This window comes from Hemitrygon akajei, chromosome 23 (assembly GCF_048418815.1).
Source record: "Hemitrygon akajei chromosome 23, sHemAka1.3, whole genome shotgun sequence".
In the NCBI taxonomy this organism is placed as follows: Eukaryota; Metazoa; Chordata; class Chondrichthyes; order Myliobatiformes; family Dasyatidae; genus Hemitrygon; species Hemitrygon akajei.
The window spans coordinates 19,075,221-19,091,894 of NC_133146.1; the positions used below are offsets into that span (position 1 = coordinate 19,075,221).

At 47.9% G+C, this 16,674-nt stretch overlaps 1 protein-coding gene across 2 annotated transcripts in view; it reads left to right on the forward strand.

The window, feature by feature from the left end:
• pdcd11 (programmed cell death 11) overlaps window positions 1-15,480 on the forward strand; it is a 75,199-nt gene extending 59,719 nt beyond the window's left edge. For both annotated transcript variants that reach the window (XM_073027073.1, XM_073027072.1), the window contains exons 28-37: window positions 633-755; window positions 4,168-4,290; window positions 5,268-5,436; window positions 6,467-6,577; window positions 7,647-7,790; window positions 8,920-9,167; window positions 10,787-10,955; window positions 11,847-12,000; window positions 13,095-13,260; window positions 14,770-15,480. In XM_073027073.1, the coding sequence (XP_072883174.1) occupies window positions 633-755; window positions 4,168-4,290; window positions 5,268-5,436; window positions 6,467-6,577; window positions 7,647-7,790; window positions 8,920-9,167; window positions 10,787-10,955; window positions 11,847-12,000; window positions 13,095-13,260; window positions 14,770-14,941 (1,579 nt within the window). In that variant the 3' untranslated portion in view covers window positions 14,942-15,480. The remainder of the gene's footprint in view (window positions 1-632; window positions 756-4,167; window positions 4,291-5,267; window positions 5,437-6,466; window positions 6,578-7,646; window positions 7,791-8,919; window positions 9,168-10,786; window positions 10,956-11,846; window positions 12,001-13,094; window positions 13,261-14,769) is intronic.
• Window positions 15,481-16,674: the final 1,194 nt, after the last annotated feature.

Genomic DNA, 16,674 nt, shown 5'->3' on the forward strand with positions numbered 1-16,674 from the left:
CTGGCAATGTGTTCTCACCTGCTACTCTCTGTGTAAAAATTCTACCTCTAATATCCCCTTTATACTTTCCTCCAATCACCTCGAAATTGTGGCCCCGCATTTCTGCCCTGGGTAAAAGACTGGCTGCGCGTGCTACCTTTGCTTCTCATAGTTCAGTGGTTTATTTAAAGGATGTTGCAAAGTCACTTTTGCCTTATGTTATTTCCTTGCCCTTATGAATAATGCTTTACTAAGCAGTTCCATATTGAAGACTAACAGTGTCAATGTAAAACAGATCAAAAATAAATGAAGTGACCAGTGGTAATCTCCATCACATGAAGTGCCAGAGGATGGTGCTGCTAATTAGAAGCAAAATGAAACAAACAAATGTTTATTAATTAATTTGCATTTGAAAATATTTTTAGAAATTGCTTAATATTAGGATTTTTTTGCGGGTTGTACAAGAACCTCGATGCATAAATATGAGAGTTATCGTTATTTCTAAACAGGCATGGTGTGCTCCTTATTATGAGGTCCTGCGTGTGGTGTTCCTTTGTTCCTGTGTTTCAATGAGATTCTGTTTAAGAGTTACCTTCCTGCTCCTGTTTTGTGAGTATTTGTCTTCCATGCTGATGTGAGTCTGATCCCTCTAGGGTTTTCCCTGAAAAGAAGCCGTCGGTGAGCGATCCAGAGATTAAGTCAGTCAAGCACCTCCGGAAGGGGGCAATTCTGAGGGGTTATGTCAAAGACGTCGGAGAGCTTGGAGTTTTTGTCAGGTGAGTTTGCTGATGATACCACTGTAGCGGGCCGTATGAGTCAGTGTAGAGAGCTTAGTGACATAGTATCATAACAACAGCTTTCCCCTGAATGTCAGCAAAACAAGAGAGCTGGTCATTGACTCCAGTGAGTGTGGTGGTACACATGCTCCCGTCTACATCAGCGGTGCTGAAGTAAAGAGGTTTGAGTGCTTTAAGTTCCTCGGAGTGAACATTACCAATCGCCTGTCCTGGTCCAACCACAGTTTGTTGACTCCACAGCCAAGAAAGCTTAGCAGCGGCTCAGCTTCCTTGGGAGGCTGAAGAAATTGGCGTGTCCCCTTTGGCCCTCATCAATTTCTATCGATGCACCATAGATAGCATCCTGTCTGGGTGCATATTGGCTTGGTGTAGCACGTGCTCTAATCGTGACCATGAGTGAACTGCAGAGGTTTGTGGACACAACTCAGCACACCATGGAAGCCAGCTTCTCCTCGATAGACTTCGTCTACACTTCTGTCTCAATAACAGCCACCCTGAGCCAATAGGCTGGTCCTGGACTTACTTCCACTTGGCATAATCTACATTATTATTTATGGGTTTATATTGCTATATTTCTACACCATTCTTGGTTGGTGCGACTGAAACGAAACCCAATTTCCCTCGGGATCAATAAAGTATGTCTGTCTGTCATAAAGACCTCCTGCCCCAGACATTCTCCCTTCTCCCATCAGACAGATGGTACAAAAGCCTAAAAGCGCACACGACCAGACTGTTATAAGACGGTTGATTGTTTTTTGGGTACAATAAGATGGACTGTTGACCTCACAATCTACCTCGTTATGTTCTTGCATCTTATTTTCTCCCTGCCCTACACATTCTCTGTAACTGTAACACATTATTCTGCACTCTTTAGCCACGGATTAGCACAGCTACCTGGACTATTCCCACCCTAACGTCATCTCCTTCTCTCAATTCCTCTGCCTCTGCAGCATCTGCTCTCAGCATGAGGCTTTTCATTCCAGAGCAAAGGAGATGTCCTCCTTCAAAGAAAGGGGCTTCCCTTCCTCCACCATCAACATTGCCCTCACCCGCATCGTCCCCATTTCACACACGTCTGCCCTCACCCCATACTCCTGCCACCCCACCAGGGGTAGGGTTCTTCTTTGCCTCACTTACCACCCCATCGGCGTCCAGTGCATAATCCCCCTTAACCTCTGCCATCTTCACGGGATCCCACCACCAAGTTCATCTGCACACCTTTCCCCCCCCCCCCCCCTCCCCACACTACTTTCGGCTGGGAGCGCTCACTTGTCTATTCATCCCATCCCACTGATCTCCCTCCTGGTACTTATCCTTGCAAGCAGAACAAGTGCTACACCTGTCCCTACACCTTCTCCCTCACTCCCAAACGATCCTTACAGGTGAGCTGACACTTCACCTGTGAGTCTATTAGGGTCATCTGCTGTGTCCAGTGCTCCCATTGTGGCCTTCTGAACACGGGTGAGACGGCTTTGCTGAGCACCTGCTGTGTAGGATCTTCCAGTGGCCACCCATTTTAATTCCACTTCCCATTCCGACATGTCTGCAATGCTGAGGCCACACTCAGATGGGAGGAGCAGCACCATATATTCGGTCTGGGTAATCAACCTGATGACGTGAGCATTGATTTCATGAATTTCTGGAAATGCTCACTCCCCCACCCCACCATTCCCCATACCCATATCCTTCTCTCACCTTATCTCCTTACCAGCCCATCACCTCCCACTGGTGCTCCTCCCCATTCCCTTTCTTCCATGGCCTTCTGTCCTCTCCATCAGATTCCTCCTTCTCCAGTCCTCATCTCTTTCCCCATTTGACATCCCTGCTCTTTTACTTCACCCCTCCCCTCTCCCACTTTCACCTAGCACCCACTACCTTGTGTTTCTTCCTCCTCTCCCCCCACATTCTTACTCTGACCTCATCTTTCTTCTCCAGTCCTGATGAAGGGTTTCAACCTGAAATGTTGACAGTTTACTGTCTTCTACAGATGCTGCCTGGCCTGCTGAGTTCTTCCAGCATTTTGTGTGTGTGTTGTTTGGATTTCCAGCATCTGCATATCTTCTCTTGATTGCGATTCTGCACTCATTTACTGTTTAACCACTGTTATATTATAATGAATTGATCTGTAGGAGCAGTGTGCAATACAGGTTCCATTTTGCACTGTCTAAGCTCCATTTTGGGAAAAGGTTGCAGAGGTTCTCAAGTGGACAGACAGATGATGCACAGGGATAGTGTTGGTTCTGAGAGCTTAGAACCGTGCAGAGAGAAGGAACAGGCTTGAGAAATGCTCTACAAACAGCAGTCTGAGTGTGATGGAAGGGAGATTTGTAGAATTATAAAGTACTGACACCCAGCTGTGACAGCAAAGTAAATCTGTAAAACACTTCTATTTTCATGACTTTATACCAAGGTACAATACATAAAAACTTGTCTTGCACACCCGTTCCTTACAGGTCACTTCTGCAGTGCAAGTGTTAAAACAACAACAAAATGTAGAATGATGTGTTACAGTTCAGGAGAAAGTGACTGTAAGCTGCACGGTCTGATCAAACCCCAGTATGGGTTCTAGCAGCAAACCCCATGCTTGACTTGCAGAGTGTGTGACTGAACTGCAATTGCAAAATTAAAGAGGAATCTGGATAAGTGTGTGGATGAGAGTGGTATGGAGAGCTATGGCCCAGGCAGAGTCGATGGGACTGGGCAGAATAACAGTTTGGTGTGGACTAGATTGGCCAAGGGTCCTATTTCTATGACTCTGAATCTATGATGCCTTTAGTTCAGCTGTAGATCGTCCATCTGTAATCCTCGCTTTGATTTTTTTCCCTCACTAGTGTGGCCTAACTTGCCAGAGCTGACCACATCCCAGCTTTTGCATCCTCTGCCGTGTGTTCTTTCTCCCTGACTGTCCTCACTGAGCTGTCAATGAGATGGCTTCATCAGCAGCTTCTCCCATTGTCAGTCCTGGCAGTCCAACAGAGGCATTCCTTTGGTCTTGTATGTCCCTTCCCCACCCTCTCTGTGATGTACAACGGACTTGTTTCCTTAGTCCCCAGGTCTGATGAAAGATCTTTGATCCAAAGCACTAACTCCCTGTTTCTACTGTCTGACTCCCTGATTCGACTTTTGATCTGAGAATCTGTGCCCCGGGTCCCTCTGGCCCAACCGATTACCTACACTGCAGGGAAACACGTTTCTGAGGTCTGCTGTAAGTTCGTGTGTGCAGACTTGAAATTTATTTCCCACTTCACACTTATTCTCAAAGAAGCCTGTTACCAGTGAGTGGTGGCAGCCTGTGGTTTAAGGTATTGAGTGTGTAATCAGAGTATGCGAATGTGCATTATAGTACTGACAGGCTGTGCACCTCCTTCAGCTTGTGATCTTTATATTTCAGCCTGTCAGCCTCCTTGTCGGGTCTCGTTCAGTATCAGCACATCACTGACTACTTGGTCAACGATAACCGACTCTATCAGGAACATATCCCAAAGGGAAAACTGGTGACAGTCAAAGTACTGAGGTAGGAGATACATGGGAGTGTGTGAGCTGAGCTGGCTAAATTACCATTCATTGGTCTAGAAAAGTGATGACTAAGCCCGTCTCTTCGGTTTTAGGAGGGATTCACGCTTTGAGATCGTGGGTTAACCTGATGTTGTAGATTCATTCACAATCTGACAGTGGAGATTCGAACGGATCGGTGAGCTCCTGGGCTTGGCGCTCCCTCCGTACTGCTGAAGCACTGAGAGCGGTGACTATGCCGTTGCCATGGTGAAGACACCACTGGCGTGTGTTTGGGGGTGGGGTGCGATTCTGGTTCGGGCTCAGCAATCGTATGGATGGCTGATGCTTACCCTGCGGGTGGCTACGGTGAAGGGATTGAGCCATGCCGATGAAATGTGTGAAGCATGAGGAAAGGATGCTGAGGTCTTAAAAGCACGGTTGAGGCAGTTTGAAACTCTGTACCTGTACTGGTTATTTTGTAAGAGTTACCCAGGTCATCCCACTTCTGGATGGCTTAGTAATTCTTCCCCCTCCCCCACCCACCAGTACCTTATTTTCCTGTTGAGTCGGGCCCCACAGATGCAGGGGTGGCATTGCAAATATGCTGCAATTGAAAAATCCAGTTTCTGCATTCTGTTATTAACTTCTCTCTCAGGTTAACCCATGATCTGCCAATAGAGAACATTTCTCCTCAATAGTTTGATTCTGGGTGTCTCCCTGTAACCTTCCTTTAAGGAGATCAGTTAGTTGAAGTTCATCATTTCTGGGATCATTCCTTGGCACCCATGAGGAACCACAAGGGTATTTGAGCCTGGAAAGGCTACAGTGGGGCAGTCTAATGCACAGGCCTGCAGAGTTTAAGGCAGTGGCCCCCAGCCACCGGGCTGCAGACCGGTACCAGTCCATGGCCCAGTGGTTGGAGACCACTGGTTTAAGGGGTCTCCTGTTGCATGTGCGTTCACTTGTTTGATGGATTTCTTTTGGTTCTCTCTACAGCATCATGGACCAGGCAGGTTATGTGGGACTTTCACTTCTCCCTCGAGACACGAAGAAGCCGGACCTGCTACCGGCGTCGCTTGGCTTGTTGTGCAAGGAGATGAATGAAGCTGAGGTGGAGGTGGCTGAGGTCGGGAAACGCAAGCGGAGAGATTCGGAGAGGGACCAGGTGCTGGACTCGGTGTTTGTACACTCTACTTGTTTCCAGTCCTGGTGAAGGGTGTTGACCTGAAATGTCAACTCTCCATTTCCCTCCATGTACTGCCTGGCCCACTGAGCTCCTCCAGTGTTTTCTGTGTTTCTTTGAAGATTTCCAGAATCTGCCAATCTCTTGCATTACTGATAGTTTAAACACACCACTTCAGTCCAGGTGAAGAAACTTGACCCCAAACATCCTGTGACCATTTCCCTCCATAGGTGCAGCCTAACCCACTCAGTTCCTTCAGTGTTTTGTGTTTGTATTAGTTTAGTTTCTCTCCACATTAAATTATTCGGATGGAACGGTGTTGCTGCCCCATAGCTTCACTGAACCGGGTTCGATCCTAACCTCTGGCACTGTTTGTATGGAGTTTACACATTCTCCCTGTGACCCGTGGGTTTCCCCTCACACACCAGACATGCCAGCCAATGAGTTACACTGCCCACTATGTCGGCTCCTGTCCGGAGAACTGGGAGAGATGGTGATCATGTGAGGGAGACTAGGTTGCAGAAAGTAAAAGAGACTGAGTTTGATGGGAGTGCTCTGAAGGCCAGCATTGGCTGTGTGGGCTGAATGGTCTCTTGTGTCATAAGATACTGCCCGACCTGCTGATTAGTTCCAGCATTTGCTTTGTTTATTTCATCCATCTCAACCCATCATCACTTGATACATGTCGGGTAAATCACCCTTTGCTTTAATTTAGTCCCAACAACAACCGCCTAGTCAGCTTCTCAGAGTTACAATTCCCCAGTTAGCAACGTTCTTGTGAATCTTGCCCCACGTACAACTGGTGCTGTTGCGTCCTGTAGAGTGGTGACTAGGACTTTGAACATTGTGGCCTATCGGTATTCTGTACAATCCTGTACCTCACTGACAACCCCAGTGCCCACCTACCTTCTGAACCACTTTACTGGCTAGTCCTGCCGTCTGCATGAATGTGTGGCGTGATCACCGTGCTTTAGCTTAACACTGGTTCCATTTGTGCTTGCTCTCCTTTTAGCCGCTCTCCAAAAAGTTGAAGACAACGAAGAAACGGTGCTTGGAGGAGCGTGATAGAGGATTAGGTGTCTACTTTCGGGAGGAAGAAGGGGAGAGCGATGGTGACGTTAAGGTGAGCCTCATGGTTTATAACCCCTGCACAGGACTGGGTTACGATTAACTTCGCGAGACTGTAACACTGGTCCAACACGCTGTTCCTCTCAGTTAAAGCATCACCAGGTCACAGCACAGAAATGGGTCCTTAGGCCCATCTAATCTGTGCCAAACTATTATTCTGCCTCATCTCATCCACCTACGCCTGGACCTTAGCCCTCCATACCCGTCCCATCTGTGTAATCATTGAAACTTCTCTTCAATGTTGAAATCAAACCCACATCCACTATGTCTGCCGCTAGCTCATTCAACACGTTCACCTCCCTTTAATGTCCTGCACCCATTTCTGTTGTATTGATTCCTCTCCGACCAGCTCCGTCGAACATCTTCCTGAAAAGAAGCTGCCAGCTGCATTTGCTTCTGAAGAAGACTGTCGGAGCTCTCAGTGTCCCACCCACGTTGCCGTCAGCAATTTGGAGAATGCGGCTCTTGCCGCAGATAAGCCACGAGCCTGCAGAGCATCATCAGACTTCAAAGGAAGGATAACATTGATCCTGATACTGGCCTACCCTCTCAATACCCACACTGCTTCATTCTCCAGAGAAGCTCAAACCTTCTCATCATTGTAATGTGAGAGAAATGTATTGAGAATTTAGTGTTTGCAGAGGCATGAGGAAGGAGAGTGGCGCTGTCAACACTCCCTCACAACTTTGGCCTAGATTGGGAGAATCTCTGCATCAAACGTGACCCCATCTGCTTCGTGAGCACTTGTGAAATTTAAGATTACATTCTCAGAAATTCACATGTGTATCAAAGCATACAGTGAAATATGTCGATTTTACCCATGGTTTTTCACTCTGCCTGAGTTATTCTCCTTGATGTGTGAAGCCACTCAAAGCTGTGACTGGGTACAATTCATCAGGAGCCTTAACTTCTCTCGTAGTTTTAGTCCCGTGTCGAGGCCCCTTGGGAAGGTCACCAATGGCCGAAGAGTAAACCTGTGGCACTTGCTTCAGTTTTATTCTGTGGGTTATTATCACAGACACTCAGATAACATCTTTCCATTCCTCTTCCCTGGTCTCTAACAGGAGCAGCCAAAACCGAAGGCACCCAGACTCCAGCTGTCCAGCAGCTTTGCCTGGGGTGCGAGTTTAAGCACCATAGCCCCCGCGATGAAGGGAGAGGAAGACCTGAGCTCAGACAGTGAGGAGGAACAGGGCGCGAACACTGAGGTAGGACGATGCCGTCTTCGCTGCCCGTGCTGACGATGTTGATCAGTGGGGGGTGCGGGCTGTGGGGAAGGGAGGGGTGACCGCCCTCTGCAGAGTGACCAGTGATGAATCAGAGGGCACTCAAGTTGTGGCGGCCAGCTGAACGACAGGAAATAACGTGGTTCACTGGAAAGGTACTGGACAGATTTAGGAGGTCGTTACCAGGCGGGAGACCTCCAGACAGCATGGTGGGGGGGGGGGATGGGGATATTAATGCCTGAGGTATTACGTTAGGGGTTCATGAAGATATATCCAGAAACTTAGAATATGAATTAGAAACATGAATTCAAATCATGGGAGTTAAAATATTTTAATTCAGAAATCATTGAATAAAAAGCTTGGTAATGATGTGACTGTGAGTTTCCTCCGATGCTCTGGTTTCCTCCCAGATGTGGGCTAGTGGTCGTACATGTGTGTAATTGTATAACACGGGCTCCCTGGGGCAGAAGTGCCTGGTACTGTGTTGTATCTCCAGATGTAAACAATGTCCTGTGTCTGTTCACCTGGAGAGTCGGTTCAGCCAGCAAGGGGTGGGGTGGAGGTCCGTCAGGGGAGGTGTAGCAAGTGGGCGACAGAGTCAGTGGGGACAGACGCAGAAGGAGGGCAAATGAGAAAGTGCTAGAGATAATGGGGGTGGGATGAACACTAGGGAACAAAGGACAGAGGGGGAGCAACAGTAAGCAGAGGCGACCAGGGTGAGGTGTGACCTCCAGCGGGTGTGGGGCGCGTAGTGGCTGAGGTGTTTGGGATTGGAGTAGTGAGGGAGATGGGGAAGGAGGCATAGAAACACAGAGGGGGGCCCATGGTGGGTGTGGAGTAGATGATTTGAGGAGGGGGTGGGTTTGAGGGTGAGCAGTGGGAGAGCATATGTGACCCGTAACCCATTGAAGATTCCTGAATTGTGCAGGTGTAATGCTGGGCATGGGGGGGCTGTGAGTTTGCCTCAGTGGGTTAGGAAGACGCCTTTCCTTCCTTGTCCTCAACTGATAGAGTTGGTGGGTCCCTGATCTCCAAGTGGCATGGGATTGGGGAATGGGGTGTGAGAGGGGAGGCTGGTCTTTGCTCAGGGTGTGGGATTCTGACCTTGCAGCCCAGACTGAGCCGGAAGGAGAAGGAGACAAGGAAGCGGCGGGCTGAGAAGGAGCTGGAACGGACGGAGCAACAGTTGATGGACCCCACTCGGCAACCGCAGACAGCAGACGACTTCGATCGCATGGTCCTCAGCTCCCCCAACAGCTCCATTGTCTGGATGCAGTACATGGCGTTCCACCTGCACGCCACCGAGATCGAGAAAGCACGAGCTGTGGCCGAGCGAGCTCTGAAAACCATCTCCTTCAGGTAAGCGTCTGTTAAGGGCTGTGCAAGGTTCTGTGGTCCTCAGGTGGTGGGGGGGGGGGGGGGCCCAGCTCAGATTGTTCCTCCCTTCACTGGAGGGGGATAGATGGAGTCCTGAACCCCACACACTCCTGTCCTCTAAACCCTGGCCAAATCTCTATCCTTTCACAGAATGGAAGAGTTCTGCCATCTATCCCAAGAGTAATTCATGCCCTGCGATTGTAATTTAAACAGAGGATTTTGGAAATACTAAGCCAGTCAGGCTGCATCAGTGGGAAGAAAAACTACTAATGTTTCCAATTGAAGACCCTTGATCAGAGATCAGCAAATCCACTGTCCTCATCGTTTTTCAGTACCTGTCTAATCTTCTCCATCTCATGATTTCCTCAATTACTAGCTCAGTTATGTGACTTGTTCTTTTAAAAATACTTTTTCAAACAAAAATCCCCTTTCTATCTGCACCCTCAAATAAAGATTTGCTTTATTTGTCACATGTACATTGAAATACCGAGTGAAATGTGTTGTTGCCTCGATGACCAACACAGTCTGAGGATGTGCTGGGGGCAAGTGTGTTGCCACACTTCCGGTGCCAACATTGCCCACCCGCAACTTGCTAACCCTAACCGTATGTCTTTGGAATGTGGGGGGAAAAGCCAGAGCACCCAGAGGAAACTCATACCGTCACAGGGAGAACGTACAAACTCCTTACAGATAGTGGCAATGGTTGAGCCCTATGCTGGTGGTGTAAAGCAGCTGTGCTAACCACTGTATCACTGTGTGCTGTCCTTACCATGGCCAAACCAGTCCGCAGCCACGGTATTATTATTGTGATCTAGAGTCTGGATAGAAACCACCTTTCTGTCTAACCAATTTCAATTCCAGTTTAACACCACAAAAACAGGCCCCTTGGCAAATGAGACGCATATCCCATTTGCCCATGTTTGACTCGTATCTTCCAAACCTTTCCTATATGTAGCTGTCCCAACCACCGTGGGAAGCTGATTGAATATAGGGACCAGCATCTAGGTAGAAGAAGTTGTCCCTTATGTCACTTTTAATTCTTACCTTAAATCTTCTTAGTTCGTGATTTCCCAAATCCTGGAGGGTTATATAGGAGAGAAGAGTTTGATTGATCTTACAGTTGGCTGAAGGGTTAACACAATATTGTAGGCTGCAGGGCCTGTACTGTTCTGTGGGAAAAGTACTGAGTACGTTCACCCCTCATGATTTTATGAACGTTGTTAGGATCATCCCTCAGTCTCCAATGCTCCAGGAACTAAAATCCTAGCAACCTCTCCCTGTGATTCATTCCCTCAAATCCTGGCAACATCACTTTCTCTGTCTGGCCTCCTTCCTCGAATGCTGCCCTATGTGTCTGTTCAGGCCATTCAGCCCATCTATTCTGTCCCAAACAATTATTCTGCCCAGTCCCACCAAAGTGCACCTGGACCATAGCCCTCCACGCCCCTCCCACCCATGTATTCTCATCAAGCCCACATCCGCTGCTACTGCTGGCAGTTTGCTCGACACTCTCGCCACTCTCTGAGTGAAGAAGTTCTTCCACTCGTGTTCCCCTGAAAGGTTTCCCCTTGCACCATTAAGTTGTTGTTCTGCCTGTCCAGGGAGGAGCAAGAGAAGCTGAACATCTGGGTAGCTCTGCTCAACCTGGAGAATCTCTACGGCACAGAGGAGTCACTGGCCAAGGTGTTCGAACGGGCTGTACAGTACAGTGAACCCCTGAAAGTCTTCCAGCAACTGGCCAACATCTACACCAGGTCTGAGAAGTACAAGGTAGGCAGACATTTACTGGTGTGCCATCCCGTTTGGGCTGGGCTTTTGCAGACTGTGTAACTGTTACCCTGAATATGAGCAGGAAGGGAGTGCGGGATGGTCGGATACAAGGCCATGTCTTCTACTTCAGGAGTTTTTTGGGGCAGATGGGACGGCCATCAGTTGGCTCCGTGAGGAGCTCTTTCTCCCCTCACTGGGATATAGAAGTGTTTTCCGTCTCCAGCTGGTGAATGAAACTGAACCCTGGGCAGGGTGCAAACTGAAACCTTAATGTGTTTCCATTGGAGCAGTTGTAGAACTTGGTGTGGAGATGATGTGGCCTTCCCTGACCCTGCTGCAGCAAGGGAAAAGGCCTTAAATATAAAGATCCCTCTACCCTGTCCCGTCACACACCAGCAGGTGAGTGACAGCACAAAACTCCCTCTACACCGTCCCATCACACACTCCCAAGGTCAGACACACAGTGAAACTCTCCCTATGCTGTCTGGTCAACCACAGCCAGGCCAGGAGCGGCATAGGTTAGACACAAAGCACCTCCTTCACACTTGGAAGGAACCGGTTAGTCACAAAGTGAAGCTCTACATGTTACCCCTGGGGGTATAAGAAATGCCCACATTCCTGTTGGTGTTTATTCCTGATGCTGCCTTCCCCAGATAGACAACGTCACAAATTCCCTTCAGGGTTGGAGTTGACCTGCCCCAGCCCAGCGTTAGTTATACACATTCAGTAGATGGAGGCCGTTGTGCATTTGTGAACTCTGGCAGACTCTACTGGGGGGGTCTGGTGTTGCTGGAGCTAACGGAAGTGGTCACCTGTGCACTAGGCTGGTGTAATTTGAATGTAATTTCAAGCATTGTATAATCTGCTGTGCTGTGTGTTCTGTTTTACAAGCAAGCAGATGCCTTGTACAACACCATGCTGAAGCGGTTCCGTCAAGAGAGCGCCGTCTGGCTGAGCTATGCCGCCTTTCTCCTGAAGCAGGGCCGCAGCGACGGCAGCCATACCCTACTGCAGAGAGCTCTCAAGTGTCTACCAAAGAAAGAGCGTAAGTCGGAGTTGGTGTGGGAAAAGGGGTGTAAATCATACTTGGCTCCATTTCATCAGCTCCTGTTTGCCAAAGCTCCTAAACATCCTGCTGGAGGAACGCAACAGGTCAGGTGGCATCTGTGAAGATGAATAGACGGTCACCGTTTTTGGCTGGGACTCTCTGAAACATCTTTATTCCTCCTTTTTATCTGCTGAGTTCCTCCAGAATTTTGTGTATTTTGCTCTGGATTTCCAGCATCTGCAGAATCTCTGGCGCTCCTAATAGTCCTGTCCAGGGAGCTGTCAGTGCATGGTTGAAGTTCTGTGGGTCCTTGTCTACTGGATTGGGACGGGCTTCAGTTATCGTTTCAGAGGATTTAATAAGGAAACATCATTTATCTCCTGAACCAGCTGCTTCAGGCAACCAGACACTGGCCGATTACATCTCAAACATCACTCCTTTCCCTCTTCCAGCAAAACTGATCGTCCAGGGGTGGTCCATTAAACCTCTGGACTTTGAGAGTGAGAGGCTTGCATTTCCACTTTGTGTATGGAAACTTCCTGTAATTTACTTCCTTCCCACTGGCCAGGCTGGTGTGAGCTGAGTATCTTAAAGATTAAAGCTCATCTTTATTTGTCACCTGTACATCAAAATGTGTTATTTGCATCCTAGGACACGCTGGGGGAAGTCCACAAGAGTTGCCGTTCTCCTGGTACCAATATAACATACCCACAACTCACTAACCCTTACCTGTACGTATTTGGACTGTGGAAGGAAACTGGAGTAACCTCCTCTGACATCTTCCCTATGTATACTTCCCTCCAATCACCTTAAAATTATGCCTCCTCATATTAACCATTTCCACCCAGGTTAAAAGTCTGGCTGGCCATTCAGTCTGGGCTAGTTATCATCTTTTACATCTCTGTCGAGTTGCCTCTCATCCTCCTTATCTCAAAAGAGAAATTCTCTACCTTGCCCAATCTATCCTCGAAGACGTGCTCTCTAATCCAGGCAGCATCCTGGTAAATGTCCTCTGCACCCACATGCAGCGTGTCCTGTTCCAGTTTCCATACCTGGTCCTGGCCTTACAGTCCCTTCCCCTGCCGTTTCAGATGTTGATGTCATCGTCAAGTTTGCACAGCTGGATTTCCGACTGGGTGACGCAGAGCGGGCGAAGGCTCTGTTTGAGAACACATTGAGCAGTTACCCGAAGCGCACGGACCTGTGGTCGGTCTACATCGACATGCTGGTGAAGTTTGGCAGCCAGGAAGAAGTGAGGTGGGTTGGACTTGCTCGAAGCAGCACACACAAGATGCTGGAGGAACTCAGCAGGCCAGGCAGCGTCTATGGAAAAGAGTAAACAGTCAACGTTTCAGACCGAGACCCTTCAACTGGTCCTCTTTTCCATGGATGCTGCCTGGCCTGCTGAGTTCCTCAAGCATTTTGTGTGTGTTGCTTGGATTTCCAGCATCTGCAGATTTTCTCTTGTTTGTGATTTAGACTTGCTCAAAGGGGCTCTGTGCCAAGTCAGTGAAGCTGGTACCAGTTCCAATATCCCTGCTGCTGTGCCAGATTCCACCCACAGCTCCAGCCTCTCAGTCCTCGTCCAGCAGGTTAAACTCTCGGTCACTCACACACCCTGAGGCTTCAGTCGCCCCACACCTTGTATTTCTTTATCCTGTTCCTCCCCATGGCAACTCCCCACCCGGACACTGGCTCAGGGACAGCAGTGTCCAGTCTCTCCCCAAACCTTCTGACTATGTTCCAGTTCTGTGGCGCCGGGTCTCCTTTGACTGACCCTTAGTCTGACAAGTTAAACGTGTCGGCATTACCCGGGCCTGTTGCATAGTTCAGGGACAAACCAGGCTGACCTGGTATGCAGCCCCTTTCACAGAGCAACGTCACCTTCAGCACCTGCCTACCAACAGCGTCGACTAATCAGACCCATCTCCGGTTCAATACTGCGAGCCGGACTGGACGTTCTCCTGCTTACTCCCCCCACTCCCAACTGTCTGAGGAAGGAGAACAATACACCCCCTCTTCAACTACTCCTATCCTCAGACAATACACCCTCTCCAGCCTCCTGCTCTCAAAGATTAGAACAGCGTTCCGGCAGAGAAACAGGCCCTTCAGCCCATTTAAACCACACTAACATATTCTGTATAGTCCCATCACCTTGCACTTGGACCCTACCCCTCCATCCATGTACCTATCCAAACCACTTAAATGCTGGAATCACCACTTCCGCTGGCAGCTCGTTCCACACTCTCTCCACCCTCTGGAGAATATCCCACTCAGGTCCCCTTAAACATTTCACCTTTCACTCCAAACCTACCACCTCTCGTTCCAGTTCCGGAAAAAAACCTTCTGGCTTTTACCCTGTGTATACCCCTCATAATTTCATATACTTTGCCTCTGTCGGATCTTCCCTCATTCCCCTATGCTCCAAGGAATATGCCCTGACCTGTTCAGCCTTTCCCTATAACTCAAATCCCAGCAACAACCTTGTAAATTTTCTATAACATTTTCTGTAGGTAGGTGACCAGAAATGTACGCATTGTTCCAAATTTGGATTCACCAACATCTTATACAACTTCAATATAACCTCCCATATTTTTTTTTCTAAATATTGAGTACAGAAGTTGGGTGAATTTCCCCCGCCCCTAACCTACTGTGAGGTATTGGAGGCCTGACAGTCGGTCACTAGAGGGCGCCGGTGTCTCTGAGGTTGGAAAACCTGTGGCCTCTGAGTACAGACTGACGTCCTTTCTCCCTCCTGTCCCGTAGGCACCTCCTGGACAGAGCTGTGACCCTCAAGGCAGCTCCTAAGAAGATCAAGTTTTTCTTCAAGCGCTACCTGGACTATGAGAAGAAGCACGGGAATGCAGAGCGCATACAAGCGGTGAAGGACAAGGCGCTCGTCTACGTGCAGTCAAAGACCTCTTTGGAGGGTAGTTAGCCGGCTCCACAGCCGGCCTCTTGTACAGTGGACGATGGGTGGTGGGAGAGAGGTGGAGGCTCTGGGAGGACAGTGAACCTTCCTCAATACTATGCCCCCTCATCTATTCCTCTGTGCCCCCTCCCGCTGATGAGCTGCAGCTCAGTGGTGTGGGGGGGGGGGGGGGGGTGTCATGTATGAAGTCTGCTTCAGCGGTGAACAGCGCTGCAGGAACCTGTGGCAAGTGCCACGGTGGTGTTGTAGCTGGCCACCCCCCCCCCCCCCCCTCCCCACTCCTCGGTAGGGAGGTGCTTCCTGGAGAGGTACAAGCCATCACCCTGGGCTGAAGCTTCAGATGAGGCTGAGTGGGCATCAGTGGACCACCGACTCCGCCCATGAGAGGGCTCCAGGGTGCAGTGTGAGTCTGTTCACCTCCCCGACAGCAGCTCCATGTACAGAGCGAAGAGCTGGAACCACGAGGAGCCAAGGGTCATGAACTCCATATGGGGGCGGCCTTCCAGCCAACTGATTGTAATAAAGCTGATTTTTGTGGTTTTTAAGGTGGTCTGTCTGCAGTGAGTGTCTGTCTAGGACCATGGAAGCACAGAATTCGAGTCTGCTTCGCCATTCTGTCATGGCTGATTTATTATGTCGCTCAGCCCTGTTCCCTGCCTTCTCCCTGTAACCTTTGACACCCTCACTAATCAAAAACCTATCAATATCTGCTTTAAATATACCCAATGACTTCAGAATCAGGCTTGTTATCACCAGCATATTTGTGAAATTTGTAACATATATATAATAAACATAAGCAGTTTATTATATATATTAGAGATTGATCCATCAAAAAAAGGTATCAAATTTAAAATATCATCTAAGAGATTCTTATCTGAACTTGAAGGAAAGGTAGCCAATTGACAACGCAGAAAATCTCTAATTTGAAGGTAACCATAAAAATGAGTTTGGGGTAAACCAAATTTGATGGACAGCTGCCCAAATGACGCTAAGTTCCCATCAAAAAATAAATCCAAAAACTGTCAAATACCCAATCTATTCCATTCTATAAAAACTTTATCAGTAGTAGAGGGTAGAAAAAAATAATTACAAAGAATGGGACTAGAAAGGGAAAAATGAGACAAACCAAAAATTTTCCTAAATTGCAACCAGATTCTCAAAGTTTTTTTAAGAACTGGGTTATCAGTAATTTTACTGAAAGGTAAAGGAAGAGAAGATCCAAGAAGAGAAATAATTGAGTCATTTTAACCGATAGAGCTTCTAGTAAAGTCCATGGTGGACAGTCGTCCCTCTTGATATAATATGACCAGAATGTCATATTCCTTATATATTAGTTGCCCAGTAATAGAATCTAAAATTAGGTAAAGCTAGACCACCATCTTTATTTTTCCTTTGAAGAAAGACTTTGTTCAGCCGGAGTTGTTTATTATTCCATATGTAAGGAGAGAATTGAGTCCAAAGAGTTGAAAAAACTCTTCGGAATAAAAATAGGCAATGCTTGGAAAAGATATAAGAATTTAGGTAACACATTCATTTTAATAGAATTAAATGGCCTAACAAGGATAAAGAAAGAGGAGGCCATTTACTAAATAGCCTTTTAAGGTAACACAGTAGTGGAATAAAATTAGCTTTATACAAATGTTTAAAATTTTTAGTAATAGTTATTCCAAGATAAGTAAACTGATTAGTCATAATTTTAAACGGAAAATTGGTGATTATTGGTATCAGGTTGTTTAAAG